Source organism: Olea europaea, unplaced genomic scaffold (assembly GCF_002742605.1).
Source record: "Olea europaea var. sylvestris unplaced genomic scaffold, O_europaea_v1 scaffold1431, whole genome shotgun sequence".
Lineage (NCBI taxonomy): Eukaryota > Viridiplantae > Streptophyta > Magnoliopsida > Lamiales > Oleaceae > Olea > Olea europaea.
In genome coordinates this window covers 219,109-234,793 of record NW_019231846.1, presented here as the reverse complement: position 1 = coordinate 234,793, position 15,685 = coordinate 219,109, and the positions used below count along the sequence as shown (strand labels likewise).

The following is a 15,685-nucleotide window of genomic DNA, read 5'->3' as shown; positions in this document are numbered from 1 at the left end:
TATTTCTTTTACCATTGGAATTTAATATTGATGTAATTTAATTTTATGGGGGGGATGAGTATATTAATATGCGAATGGAATATCGTGAATGTGTGTTTATAGATGCATGAATAACATAACGTATATTTTTTTCTATTTTTTCCTCTTTTTCTTTTTCTTCTTATATCTTTTAGACTCACTAAGGAGTTAAGATATACACTAAGCCTTTGTTTGAGCCACATTATTTTCATAAAGAATGTATTTTTGAATAGTGTATTGATAAAAATGTATGATTAAAAAATAAGAATAAATTTTGAATTTACGTGTAATATTTATTTTATTGAAGAATATATGGTTGAAATGATATTAAATCACTATTGAATAATGTATTTTTTGGAAAGAGTGTGGGTCAAACAGGGTGTGTCTAGTCTCTATTTGGTAGTAATTAAAATTAGATTTTTAGTAAATTTTGATCAAACTTAATGAAATATATGGTTGAAAAGTTGTGATTTCATAAATTGTGTAAACAATATTAATATTTGATTTTAATTTAGCTTAATATTTGAATTTTAATTTCTGTCAAACAATGGCTTAATCTCAATAATTACTACATCCTAGCGGCATAAATAAATTGATCATAACTATTTACATTTTCTCTATGTAATGCTTTGTCGTGTGTGATATATGTATATTATAATATTGATCGTGTGTATAATTGGTCATCGCTGATCGTAACAATATTCAAATATTCACGCAAGGTAGAGCACTTTTTCATTTATCGAACCACAAGAAATTCTACATACATCCCCCGCGATGGGCCATAGTCTATACCCAATTTCTGCACATATACATGTTCACGATATATGAAATGATTCTTCTTCTTCTTCTTCTTCTTCAATCTTAATGCTTATGTACCAATAATGGAGTCATATTTTTCGTGCATGAACTATGTGTAGTCTATTTTTCCATCTGCATATTTCATAATTTGATCGGCAACATATTATAATAAATGTCCTTCATAATATTTTAATAGCTAGTACTATAGTGGTCGAAGTTTAGAGTCGTATTACTTGACACATATGTATTGACTTTCATAACATATCATTTCATAAACGTAAATTTGTAGGTACATATAATGTCATCAAGTTAACATTCAAGAAACTATAAATTCTTATAGCTTGCATAAACGATTTTAGCTATATAAACGATATCGTTTATAAATATAAACGATATTAGCTATATATACCACTTAGAAGCTTGTCAATTTCCTTTTTCAGAGGCTGTCCCTATCCCACATAATAATATGATTTAACATTTTCTTAGTCCTTGTTTGATACACATTCTTTAAAACTTATTTAAAAAAAAAAAAACATTTTCAATCGCACTTTTCAAAAAAAGGGGGGAAATTACACATGAAACCATAACTTTTTCATACTTTTAACCACACATTTTTAAAAAATAATAATAAAAATAAAAATAAAATACAATAATCACTTTCACAAACTCTATTCTAAAGAAATATACGACAAACAAACCCTTAATGTTCAATTATCACTATGGGGCTAGTATACTCATGTGAAGGAGTTAGGGCACCTATATTTTCGGTGAGATTAATTTCCCTTATTGTGAAGTATAATGGACTTTAGTCATCTGAGTTCGTATAGGACTCGAAAATTGTATTATAAGTTTTAGTACTATTTTTGTCATTTAGTTTATTTCGAATTCTTTTCAATTTTAGTGCTTTTAAATTAAGAGCTTGTTTGATATCCCTTGAATTCCATGAATGAATTCCATTTTCCAACTTTTTTGGTATTTAATTACATTTATTTTCCATTTCCATCTTTTGTTCACACATGAGTCATTTTCCTTGTTTTGATGGAAAATCAATTCTCACCCCTTTTTTCCTTTTTTTTTTTTTTTTTTGACAATGGGAACAAATTTTAGGAACAATTGTAAAAGAAAATATCTTTTAAATTGATATTTTTATATAAAATAAAGTCAAATAAACACCAAAATATAGATGATTTTTGGATCTTTTTTCTCTCTCTTTTTTTAATAGAAACAAATTCTAAGAACAATTGTAGATGTGAATATCTCTTAAATTAACAATTTTTATGATAAACAAAGCTAAACAAACACTAAAAAACACTTTTATTTTAACATTTTCTATGTGAAAAATTATACCAATCAAATAATATTAATTGGAAATTCCCACTAAAACAAATTTTAGACAATTCAATTCCCTTCAATTCGTTTTCTTTTCACCCAAATTTCATCTTTACAATCAAACGGACCCTAAGTTTTCATGTAAACCCTTATAAATAAATGGTTAATTCTTCGTTTTTAGGCAGTTTTTGAATAAATAAAATTTCTTGAGTTTATTTTTCATTCTTTAATAGACTTTAGATTTGTGTTCTTAAAGTTTTCACTTGAATTATTTGTTTCGCAATGCTTCCTTTGTCAAATGTGGACGAAGTCATTCTCTATTAGTAGAAAATTCGTACTCAAATTTCAAGTGAATTTGGAATCATTTTTGTCGGGCCACGTATAATGCATCGATATCATTAGTGACAACTATTGTTCGATCTACATCATGTATTCATGATCATATGCATCGTAACATTGTACTTTAAGATTAATAAATGAGTAACAAATCGTTAAATTCGTGAAATACTAATTTGAATTCAAAATTGGAGAAAAATTTTATGATTTCATTAGTTTTTTATATAATCAAATTGGAGAAAACTCCTGCTAATTCTAAATTGCACACTCGATTCCTTCACTCTTGACTAATAATAACAGGTATCCAATGGCCATTAACCAAAAAAAAAAAAAAATGTAATAAATTTTTTTATAAAAGATTAAATTATTACTACTTATCATCTTCTTCACTATTGAAGTTTGGCCAAAGATGTCTAATTCTAGGCTTTGTAATATGACTCCTCCAAATTAAATCTCAACTAGACTTTGTCCAAAAAAAAAAAAAAATAATAATAATAATAGTAATAATAAAATCGTTTTTTGCTGTTTTATTTTTAAGTAAAGCAAAAAAGAAACAAGTAAAAAATTATTAGTATACATTTGTTTCTCATTTTTAAGCATGCTAACATAATTCTTTGGACTAGACCGGTCATTAGGGTTAAGATGGCTAATTAATGATATGTTGATGCATGTGAAGTGAAAAAGGATTAATGAATTTTAATACAATTAAAATATGAAGCACTCAAATGTGTGTGTGTAATGTGAATATAACCATTCAATAATTATTGACATAATATTATTATAAATGCCTATTGCTGGTTTATTTTTTTGGAAAATGCTTGTTGCATATCACTACTTACAGATTATTCTACAAAAAGATGAGGTGGCAACAAGAAATTAGGGTTTTCTTTATTTGGTTAGTGAGATTTTGATTTAATCAAATTTCGCTACATCATTTGTTGGTAAATAAATCTATAAATTGTGATGTATAATTAGCATAATTGTATTTTTTTTATTGGGGTATTTCAAATATTATTATTTTTTTATGCATTGGACAAATTATATTCATAAGATTTAACCGGTTTATGACATTAGTTGGTCTCAAAAATGGCCAATGATAAAAATATGTTATTTAAAAGTTGAAACATGGTTTATTGTAATTTTTTAAATGTGACGGGCTGTCTCTAACAATGCCAGATAGTTGAGGGGGTATCTATGATTTTGTCTCATATTGTTAAGTTTTAACTTTAATATAGCATAACTTAAAATATGCTACTTGTACAAATATATTTAACAGATTGGTTTACAGGCGTTGAGCTAGCCATTTTTAATAGGTTGCTGTCAATTCCCCCCCCCCCCCATCAACCTGTTAAATATTGCCAACTCAACACTTATAAATCAATCTGCAAAATTCACTTGTACAAGTAGCATTTTTTGTGTAACTTATATTTACATGATTAATACGCATAATGGCATTTTAAAATGTGGTTTTATATTTTAGAAATAATGTTAATCTTTAGTTACTTAAATTTATATTATTATATACAAATCAATAATATTTATCATCTTTTATTCCTTTTTTACTTTCCTTACTTGGCATATATTAATTTTTTTTCCTTACATGAGATTTTCATAGTCCTTTAGAATACACACTCTCTAAATATAAGATAATATATAATCAGATAATTAATGATTAAAAATAAGCTCCAAAAAATTTTATTTTAATTTTTTAAATAATTTGAAGAGTCAAATTCATACTCTGTTATTACTTTATAATGATTACATTTTGACTCTATTTGAACCTCAATCTTTAAAAATTCATTTTCAATTGCACATCCTTCTAATAAATTAATTGTACACATGAACTCAAAATTTTCTTTATATTTTTAATCACAGAATTTTCACAAAAATTACCATTACAAAATCTATTATTACAAACAATGAGACTGAACAAATTCTTATTAAATTAAAAAATTTAATACTCTACTTTTCAAAATATTTAAATAATGTTTAAATATATGACTCGTTGATCTATAAAAAATATATTAAAATTCGATGAAATATGTGTGTCTCATGAAATGTATGGTTAAAATTAGTTGTTTTTATTTTAATTAAAATTTGAATTTTAATCCTTACCAAATAACGTTTAGATAAAAAAGAAAAATTAATAAATATTTATTGAAAACATGTTGAGAGTGTTGAGTAAAAGGAAAGTTTTTTAGGGTTTAGAGGCAAATGACAATTACACCCATGTAGCCCCTGAAATAATTACTGTTGTATCTCTAATTCTGCTCTATAAATACAAGGTTTTGGTTCTTAAAAAAACACACATAAATCTATTGATTTCTCTCTATTCTCTTCTTTTTTCTTCACTTTAATAACACGTTATTAGCACGATAGCTTAATTTTTTAAAGTTTAGTGAATGTAATAATTTTTATGGGCATGAATATTTATCACGCGTACCAAAATTAATTTGATAGCATGTGAACTATTTCAAGATACATATACATCATAACGATGTTCCTTCTTCTTTTCTACTTTTCCTCGGCATACATATTAATTATAATTCACGTTTGTATGTGTAATCTGAACACATATTAATTCATTTTTTTATTCATACACGATCATTTTTTCACATATTGTTTAGGGGGTGTTTGAACCACATTATTTTGGTAATAATGCATTTTTGAATAGTGTATTGATAAAAAATATGTAGTTAAAAAATAAGTAAAAGTTTTTGATTTGCGTGTAATATTATTTTATTGAAAAATGTGTGATTGAATTGATATCAAATCACTGTTTAAGAATGTGTTTTTTTGAAATAATGTGGTTCAAACAAGCCCTTAGTATTAATTCTGTCTTTTGAATCTATTACATATTAATTATATCTTTAATTTCTTGATATGTGAAATTTACTTATCTTTTGCATGTTAACAAAAGATTTAACCAATTTTGTTAACTTTTATGTATGGAGATTCTTTTTTCCTAATACATGTTTGGTAATCGATTTTAAAATATAAATTCATATATTATCTATTTGGTAATCAATTTTTACATCATATCATGTTTGTATTGTAATTAATTATTCTTTTCACGTGCACGTTTGGAAGATTTTTTCTTTTCTTATACATTTTTTGTAATTAATTCTTGTATGTAAATTCATACTATGTCTATATGGTAATTAAATATTTTAGATATTCTTATATAAACTTTAACTTAACAATTTATCATGTTGTTGCTCCTGAAGTAGCACAACATTATAATCAATATTCTAGAAGCATATTAATTTAAAATCTATCTATTATGTATAGTCTGTTAATACTTTTGAAGTAGCACAATATTATAATTAATATTCTTGAAAAACATTACTTGCTCCTGAAAAGTATAAATTATAATTTTCAATCCTGAAAAAGTAATAATAAAGTACAATGTGCTCCTAAAATAGCATATGTTTCAAAAAACATATTATTTTAGTGTTATCCCTGAATGAAAACACATAACTTATGTCATGATTAACTATTATGTGATGTCTAATCATATTTTTCGAAACTAATTATATTTTCTCTCGCTTTATTTTGTAGTTAATCAAATGACAAACATTACAAAACTTGAGTTTGTTGCACTTGACGTCTCTGGCAAAAACTATCTATCACGGGTACTTGACGCTGACATCCATCTTGTCTTAAAAGGTTTGTGAGAGATAATAAAAGAAGGAAACAAAGAATCCCTACAGGATCATGCAAAAGCACTTATATTCCTTCGTCATTATCTTCACGATGGATTGAAAATTGAATATCTTACTGAGAAAGATTCATAGGTTCTTTGGAAAAAATTAACTGAAAGATTTGATCATCAAAAAACTATAGTATTTCCCAAAGCCCGCTATGAGTGGATGCACCTTCGTTTGCAAGATTTTAAAACTGTTAGTGAGTACAATTTTAAATTGTTCAGAATATATTCAAAATTAACATTGCGTAGAGAAAAAAATCACTAGTGAAAATATGTTGGAGAAAACTTTTTCCACCTTTCACGCCTTGAATTTGCTCTTGCAGCAGCAATATCGCGAGTGTGGTTTCAAAAAGTACTCAGAACTTATATCTTGCCTACTTATTGCTGAACAAAGTAATGAACTGCTGATGAAAAATCATGGATTACGTCCAACTGGTTTTGTATCATTGCCTGAAGCAAATGGTACTGCATTGCCTGAAACAATTGAAATATCAAGACAAGGACAAGAGCATGAACGTGGGCGTGGATGTGCACGTAAAATAAATCATGGACGAAATAATCAACAATAAGACAACAATTTCCAAAGACACAAAGCAAACGAAAGCAGCATATTTAAAAAGGTACAAAAAGAAAATTGCTTTAGATGTAAAATGAAAGGGCATTGGACACGTATCTGTCATACAGCAAAACATCTTGTGGATCTTTACCAAAAATCAATCAAGGGAAAGGGGAAAGTTGAGACAAATTTTGCTGACTATGATGGTCCAATTGATGTAACTTATTTGGATGTCTTCGACTTCTTTGCTGATCCAAATGAAAATATTGATAATTTGATTGGGGGTGGTGTGATGGAAGATATAGATTAATTTTTTTTTTTTTTTTATGTTTCTAGTATTTCCTTTTATTTTAAAATTTTAGTTTGAAATATGTTTTTACTTTTCGCAAAAAAAAATTGAACTTTATTATGCATCGTTAATTTCACAAGTATTTATTATGTTATCTTTTTGAATTTAAATTCAAGTTTTTTTAAAATATATCTATTTTGTTATATTGATATATTCATGATGAATTGTCAAGATACTTGCTTGATTGATAATGTAACTCCACATACTATTTTTCAAGACAACAAATATTTCTTGAACTTAACATTGAAAGAAAATAATGTCATTACAATATCAGGTGCATCAAATATCGTTGAAGGCTCCGGAAGAACTTGTATTATTTTACCAAATAATACTAAATTATATATTGGCGATACACTTTAATCGAGCAAGTCTAGAAGAAATTTGCTTAGTTTTAAAGATATCCGTTGCAATGGATATCATATTTAAATGACGTAAGAAAATAATGTCGAATATCTCTGCATAACTTCTTTTATATCTGGTCAAAAACAGATAAAAGAAAAATTCTATGCACTCCCATCTAGTATGTATTATACATTTATAAAAATGGTTAAATCGAATAATGTCACGAACCAGAAGTTCATTAACCCAAAAAGTTTTATATATTGGCATGATCAACTTGAACATCCGGAGCTATGAGATGCGTCGAATAATAAATAATTTACACGGTCATCTTTTAAAGAACCAGAAGATTCTTTTACCTAATAATTATCCATGTGTAGCTTGTTCACATGGCAAATTAGTCATTAGACCTTCAACTGCAAAGGTCAATATTGAATCTCTAACTTTTTTGGAAAGAATTCATGGAATTATATGTTGGCCAATACACCCACTATGTGGACCATTTTGTTATTTTATGGTATTGATTGATTCTTTTACTAGATGGTTGTATGCCCATACACAAAATGGTTTGGCAGAGTCGTTTATTAAACGTCTACAGCTTATTGCTAGATTATTACTTATAAAAACAAAACTCCCAGCTTCTGTTTGGGATCATACCATATTACATGCTGCATCATTGGTTCGTATTAGACCAACTGTCTATTATCAATATCCACATTTGCAACTGGCATTTGGTTATGAACATGATATTTCTCACCAATGGGTCTTTGGTTGTGCTGTCCAAGTCCCTATTTCACCCCCCACAACATACTAAAATGGATCCCCAACGAAGACCTAGGATTTATGTGGGTTTTGATTCACCATCAATTATTACGTATCTTGAGCATTTAACGAGTGACTTATTTACTGCACGTTTTGCAGATTGTCATTTTGATGAAATGACTTTCCCAACTTTGGGAGGGAAAAATCTCATCCTGAAAAATGAGGTAAAATTACTTGGAATGAAACAACTCTATCTCATTTTGATTCCCATGGCAATCAATGTGAGCAAGATGTTGAAAAAATCATTCATTTGCAAAGAGTTGCAAATCAATTACCTGATTTATTTGTTGATACAAGAAAAGTGACAAAATCGTATGTTCCGGCAAAAAATATTCTAGCAAAAATTGATGTCCCTGTAGGACAATCTGTTATAGCAAATGAATCTCAAATACGCCGGAATTGTGGTATACCAATTGGTTCAAAAGATTCTGTACCTCGAAAAAGAAAGGTACATGAGAAAAACCAACCAAAAGTTTCTGAAAAAATCACATTAGAAAAGATTGATCAATCAGATATTGAAAATACGGTTCCTGAAGAATCACAAGTGTCCGAAAATAATGAGATTTCAATAAATTATTTATTATCTCAAAATTATGAGAACGAAATAATGTTGTTATAGATAATATTTTTGCCTTTAATGTGGCTCTTGATATTATACAAAATGAGAATCCTGAACCACAGCCGGTTAAAGATTGTCCAAATAGAAATGATTGGTTAAAATGGAAAGAAGCGATACAGGGGGAATTGAATTATTTGGAGAAACGAAAAGTGTCGAGACTCATAGTTCGAACACCTGAAAATATAATCTCTGTTGGATACAAATAGATTTTTGTACGAAAGATGAATGAAAATAATGAAATTACAAGGTACAAAGTCCGACTAGTAGCTCAAGATTTCTCACAAAGACCAGAAATTGATTACGAGGAAACATATTCTCCCTTAATGGACACCATTACTTTTAGATTTTTAATTAATTTGACCGTGTCACAAAAACTTGATATACGCTTTACGGATGTAGTAACTACATATTTATATGGTTCACTTGATAGTGACATATATATATATATATATATATGAAAGTCCCCGAAGGACTTAAGGCGCCAGGAACAAATGATATATGCCTGAGAATCACGTTCTCAATTAAATTGTAAAGATTATTATATGGATTAAAACAATTAAGACGCATGTGGTATAATCGCCTTAGCGAATATTTGTTGAATAAGGGTTATAAAAATGACGATATCTATCCATGTGTTTTCATAAAGAAAACAAATAGTGGATTTGCAATTGTGGCAATTTATGTTGATGATTTAAATTTAATTGGAACTCTTGAAGAGCTCAACAAAATTGTTGATTATTTGAAAAATGAATTTGAGATGAATGATTTAGGAAAAATCAAATTTTGTCTCGAATTGCAAATTGAACATTTCACATATGGATTATTTGTTCACCAATCTACGTATACAAAAAAGTTTTAAAACTTTTTTATATAGATAATGCATATCCATTGACATCACCTATGGTTGTTCGATGACTTAATATGAAAAAAGATCTATTTCGTCCACTTGAAGATGAAGAAAATGTTTTCGGTCCTAAAGTACCGTATCTTAGTGCAATTGGAGTATTAACTTATCTTGCAAATTGCACTTGACCCGACATAACTTTTTTTGTAAGATATAGCTCTACACCAACTCAAAAATATTGGAATGATGTTAAACATATTTTTCGTTACTTAAAGGGTATCATTGATTTGAGATTATTTTATTCTCAAAAGTCGGGATCTGCTTTAATGAAATATGCAGATGCATGTTATCTATCCAACCCACATAAAGCTAAATAACAAACAAGTTATGTGTTTACACGTGGAGGTACAATTATATCATGGAGATCTGTGAAACAATCATCAACAGAATATCTTCAAATCATTTTGAAATTATTGCAATCTATGAAGTAGCTCGAGAATGCGTATGATTGAGAAACATAACTCATTATATCCAAGTATCATGCGAATTAATTTCAACAAAGGATAGTCCAACAATTTGTATGAAGACAATGTAGCTTATATGCACAACTTAGAGGAGGTTATATCAAATGTGACAGAACGAGGTATATTTCTCCAAAATTCTTTCATACACATGAGTTTCAAAAGAATGGGGACATCGATATCCAACAAATTCGCTCAAGTAACAATATGATCGATTTATTCACAAAAGCACTGCCTATATCTACATTCAAGAAATTAGTTCATAAGATTGGAATGCGTCGATTTAAAGATTTTCAGTGATCAACATCAGGGAGAGTAGCCGTACTCTTTTTTCTTCACTTAGGTTTTGTCCCACTGAATTTTCCTAACAAAGTTTTAATTAGACAACATTTATTTTTTAGTACTCCAAAATAACTATACTATTTTTCCTTCATTTTGATTTTTTCCCATTAGATTTTTATTAAACAAGATTTTAACGAGGCATATATTTTGTAATATGTTATTCAATGGAAGGTGTTGTAAAATAAAAGTTTATTAGGGTGTAGAGGTGAATGACTCTGCAGCCTTAAAAATAGTTATTGTTGTACCCATAATTCTGTCCTATAAATAAAAAAAATTAATTCTTAATAACACAAAAACAAATTTATTGCATTTCTCTTTTTTTCACTTTTATAATAATGATTAATTTTTTGTTTTATTCTATGACCTTTTCGTGTTCCCCACATAAGAAACGGTTAAGATTTTAAGAATTCTATAAAAACTGACAGAACCGCAACTCGCGCCATCTCTACCCTTAGAATTCCAAAAGAACTCAAAATCTCTCTCAGAAACCCTAGTTTTACGTTTCTAATGAGTCAAAATATCAAAGAAGAAAACATGGAAAATTCATCCAAAGAGGCGGCGGAAAACAAGAAATTACCATCTCAGCCTAGCGTAATTTCTTTAAGCAGTAGCAGCAGCAGCAGCAATTGTGATAGTTTTGATTCTGATGACTCCGATTTGGACGGTTGGGATATTGAAGGGAACCTGAGGAAGAAGCAGAGGATTGAAACAGCTGTACTGCCTGTCGGTTTTCTCGACCCGCTTACACCCGAAGAACGCTTGGCCATTCAAAAGGAAATAACTACAACCTCGACCATTGAGAATAACAATAATTCTTTTGCGGGATTGTCCAAAGTACCGACTAAAGTGAAACAGGAAAGTTTTGAGAATTCGTGTAATGGTTTTAATAATCAAGCAGTTAGTCCTCCTGCGGTTCGCAGTTGTAAGCAGTTCTGGAAAGCAGGGGATTACGAGCGCAAGAATGACGACGATTCAAGTTCAAGAACAGGTAATTAATGGTTCCGCTTTTCCTTGAATTGTTTTCTTTTTTAATATCTTCTAGCGTTAATTTGTATATTGTTATATAGCGTGTTTTGGTTTATTTCTTGTTTTTAGTGCATGGAAATCGGGATTTGATTGTATGAACTAAAATTTTGATATTTATGTCAATTGATAGCTTGGTCACGAGGACGATAAACTCCCATGATTCTGGGGATTTGTCAAACTCAACTGTAGTTAGGACACAGAAGTGAGACAGGCTATAAAGAGGATGAAATGAGAAAAAATTGGGTTGGATTACAAATTGTTCAATGAGATCTTAAAGAGTAAAAATATGTCAAATAAACGGAAGAAGCATCTAATGGTTGATCAAACTATTCAATGAGAGCTTTAGAGTTATGCTGTCCTAGAGAAATATGTTACCTGGGAGAGTATAGACCAAAATTAACATGATATTGTGATTGTGAAGGATCTAACTGAGCATATTGTTAATTTGTTTTGACTCCTTCAAGTCAGAGATGCTGAACTGGTTTGAAAATTAAATTTTTATGCATTATTTAATTGTAATCTATAAGACTGCATTTTTGTTTTCCTTGTAAATGAAAATAAGAAATCATAACAGTTTGACGAGGGATTATTCCTGTGTTTTTTAAGTCCTTAAGTGGTCACTACTATTATCATAAAACTTAACTGCATTGTTCTTGAGATGCGTAATGAGAAATTGCTAAATTAGAATTGAGTTAGATTATCTTAAGCTTTTAAAAGAAACCACAAGAATGACTTGCTTTGCACGTTAAATGGATGTGATTATCTGATAGTCTCCCTGCTTATTATTTATGTTCTCAATTCGCCCTGTCAGGATTATCTGATAGCATGGATCATGTCAGGATTCATCCGAAATTCTTACATTCAAATGCAACTAGCCATAAGTGGGCTTTGGGAGGTAAACCTTCATTTGAGCCTGTGAGGTTTTAGCTATATTTGAACTCATCTTTTCTGACCATGATTTCTGTGTTCCAGCTTTTGCTGAGCTTCTAGATAATGCCTTAGATGAGGTACTGACTAATTGCATTGGGAGCTAAATGCATTTTTCTCTTTAATGTTTTTGTTTGCCGACCACATAACAACTAATTGATTGTCAGGTTAACAATGGAGCAACCAATGTCCACGTGGATGTGCTCAACAATAGGAAGGACAATAGTAAAATGTTGTTGATAGAAGGTATTAGCTCTTTCCCTTCCATTTTTTCTTTCTGTTCAATTCTTTTTCCTTTTAATTTTTTAGGGGTTGGGAGGTTTTAAGTCTTTCCCCTCATAAAAATGCCAACAAAAATTTTGGTATTTTTTTACACTTTAGTATTCCTTTCTACCATTGAGCGTAAGTCTCATGAGAAGGGGATGGTGAAAATTTTCAAGTACTGGAATAAGTAGTATTATATTTTCAATGTATAGATTCTAATTTTATTGAACTTATATCAATAATGTCTTTAAACCAATTAAAAACATGGAAGCTTTTTGAAAATTTCAAAATGTTATTTATCATCTTACAGATAATAAAAATTTCAGTTGCTGCTGGCGACTGTGCATCTTTACTCATTTAATATTTACAATTGCTGATTACAGATAATGGTGGTGGCATGAATCCTGATAAAATGCGGAAGTGCATGTCTCTAGGGTATTCTGAGAAAAGCAAAATTCCCAACACCATTGGTCAATGTGAGCTATTACATTATATAGAAATCATATGTATCAAATTCTGGTTATTTTTGGTTTTTATTAATTTTAAAATTTTCACCAGATGGTAATGGTTTCAAGACTAGTACTATGAGGCTTGGGGCAGATGTCATTGTATTCTCACGTTGTCAGGGGACAGATGGAAGAAGGTAGTTGCTTTATCATTAAATCAGTTTTGTATTTACGGCTTTTTTAGCTGCCACTGCCATTGATGCTATTCAATCATCTCATCGTGTCATCTGAACTGAACTCTTCCAAGTTTCACAGTATGGGACTGATTAGATTATTTCATTTTATTTGCCTGTAGTGCAAAACAGAGTATCGGATTGCTGTCCTACACTTTCTTGATGGAAACCGGAAAGGAAGATATTGTGGTCCCCATGGTATGTGATCTATGATTCATGTGTTAAAGTTACGGCTTTAATGAATAAATTCATATTATCATTAGTAGATGGAGTACACTGGTGAATGGTGAGTGGAATGGATGTTGCATTATCTTTATTATATGCTAATTTTACTAATGTTGTACTTGAAGCTTGTCTACGTGTACATATGCATGCAAATATTTCGGACGCCTAATTTTTTCACTCTAATAAATAGATTGATTATGAGAAAAGAGGTGACACCTGGAACAAGATGGTACGCTTTTCCTCAGTTGATTGGGATAGAAATCTTAGAACCATTCTGCAGTGGTCTCCATATGGAAGTGAAGAAGATCTCCTTCAACAGGTAGTGTATAGACGTTAAAAATTAATCTAGTGGTATATAATGAGGTGTACCTAAGGTGTACACTGCTCTCACATGGGGTGTAGGGTCCACCCGAGTAAATGTTTTTTATTCAAGTGGATTACACACCCCATGTGAGAAGGGTGTATACGCTTAGGTACACCCCTATGTACCACTAGCACCACTGATGCATCCGCACTGCAATTGACTAACAGTAGCCATCATAGATCACCTATTGATGCCACTGAAAATGTGGGAGCAACTCAGTCTGAGGCACAAGCTAAAAATCATAGCAATACATCTTCAATTAGTGGGAGCCCTCAAGTAGAACCTGTATCAGATCAAACTGCTCAAAACTTGAGTGTGAAGGTAAATTACATAGTGCTTGGCTTTTTTGCAGCTTGATTTGCAGAACAATTTATCACCTTTTCCCCTTCAGTTATTTCATGCCATTCATCCGAAAACATTTTTCTTTGCTCTGTCGTGCATGCTTTAAGCTGCGTTCAAACTATCTTAATTTTTGTAAAGCACTGACTCATGGAGATTCATTGTTCTAAAGTAGCTGGTTTAGAGAGTTCATGACGAACATGGTTTATAAAATTGAAGTGTTAACACCTTTTTCCTGGTTTAATGATGAGTTTTTTCCCCATCATAAACAGACTGAAAAGGTTAGCAGAGATGCATATGCGGCTTATCCTTCCACAACAGAGATGGTACTTGGTTTGGCAGAAGAAAATAATTCCTTGCGGAATAGGTGGTTAATTTAATTCTCGTTTATAACATGGGACTTGTTTGTAATAAATTTGATCATATTCTTTTATTGCTGAATTGTGACTTTTGCCTTTTCTTTTCCAATTCTCTGCATGCAGTTTAGAGGAAGTCCTGCAAAATTTGGTGTTTGAACGGGACAGAAATGTATTACTTCAAAATCAAGTAAGCACTACTTGGCGTCTTCAGTTTTGAATTTTTTTGTCTGCTTATCTCAGATATGAAAGTGTTGGGATTTTGGATCAGTTGAAATGGTTGCAGAACCAAAAAAACTACCTTAAATATAATTTCTAATTTCATGAAGTGGAGTCGATGTAACTTATTCATCTAATCAAACAGACTCAATAAGTTCAATTGGGAAACTGATTCATTAATGTTTAATAATGGCATGCCATGCCACTTCTTGCAACAGCTTCAAGATACGCAGGAAAAATTGGAAAAATTTGAAGTTTTTGTTAGTACCTTCGCGGAAGAAAGAAGCAGGCGAGATCAGGAGGAAGTGTGTTTGAGGAAAAGAATAAAGGTCGGGATGGTTTTACTTTTATCATTCTTCGTTTACTATTTATCGTTACTTTGTTCTTCAGATTCTCAATTTTGACTATCTTTTCAAAAGTAATGGAATAATTTCTTGTTGTTGCAGGAAGCTTCCGAAACCATTGAAGGGTTACTCCATAAAATCAAGATGCTAGAGAATAGAGGAAGAGTTTAGTTTGAAATTCAACAGCAATGCTTTTCTTAATAACTTAAACAAACGCTTTGATTTTTTCTTCCGCATATATTATTAAATCATTGGTTACATTAATTTCGTGTAGTCGGAGAAAACAAAACTAACATAGCTTCATTGTACTTCTATATGGAAAATTCTAGAAAGAGATTCTCGACATATGCTTGTTTGGGT

At 30.2% G+C, this 15,685-nt stretch overlaps 1 protein-coding gene across 1 annotated transcript; it reads left to right on the top strand.

The window, feature by feature from the left end:
* The first annotated feature begins 11,015 nt into the window (after positions 1-11,015).
* Positions 11,016-15,670, top strand: LOC111375932 (protein MICRORCHIDIA 4-like). The gene is made up of 13 exons (XM_022998856.1): positions 11,016-11,570; positions 12,420-12,503; positions 12,581-12,615; positions 12,703-12,781; positions 13,183-13,275; positions 13,358-13,442; positions 13,601-13,676; positions 13,894-14,027; positions 14,199-14,388; positions 14,679-14,773; positions 14,889-14,952; positions 15,200-15,310; positions 15,428-15,670. Exons 1-13 carry the CDS (start codon positions 11,090-11,092, stop codon positions 15,494-15,496), a joined length of 1,596 nt encoding a protein of 531 aa, XP_022854624.1. The 5' UTR covers positions 11,016-11,089; the 3' UTR covers positions 15,497-15,670.
* The last annotated feature ends 15 nt before the right edge of the window (positions 15,671-15,685 follow it).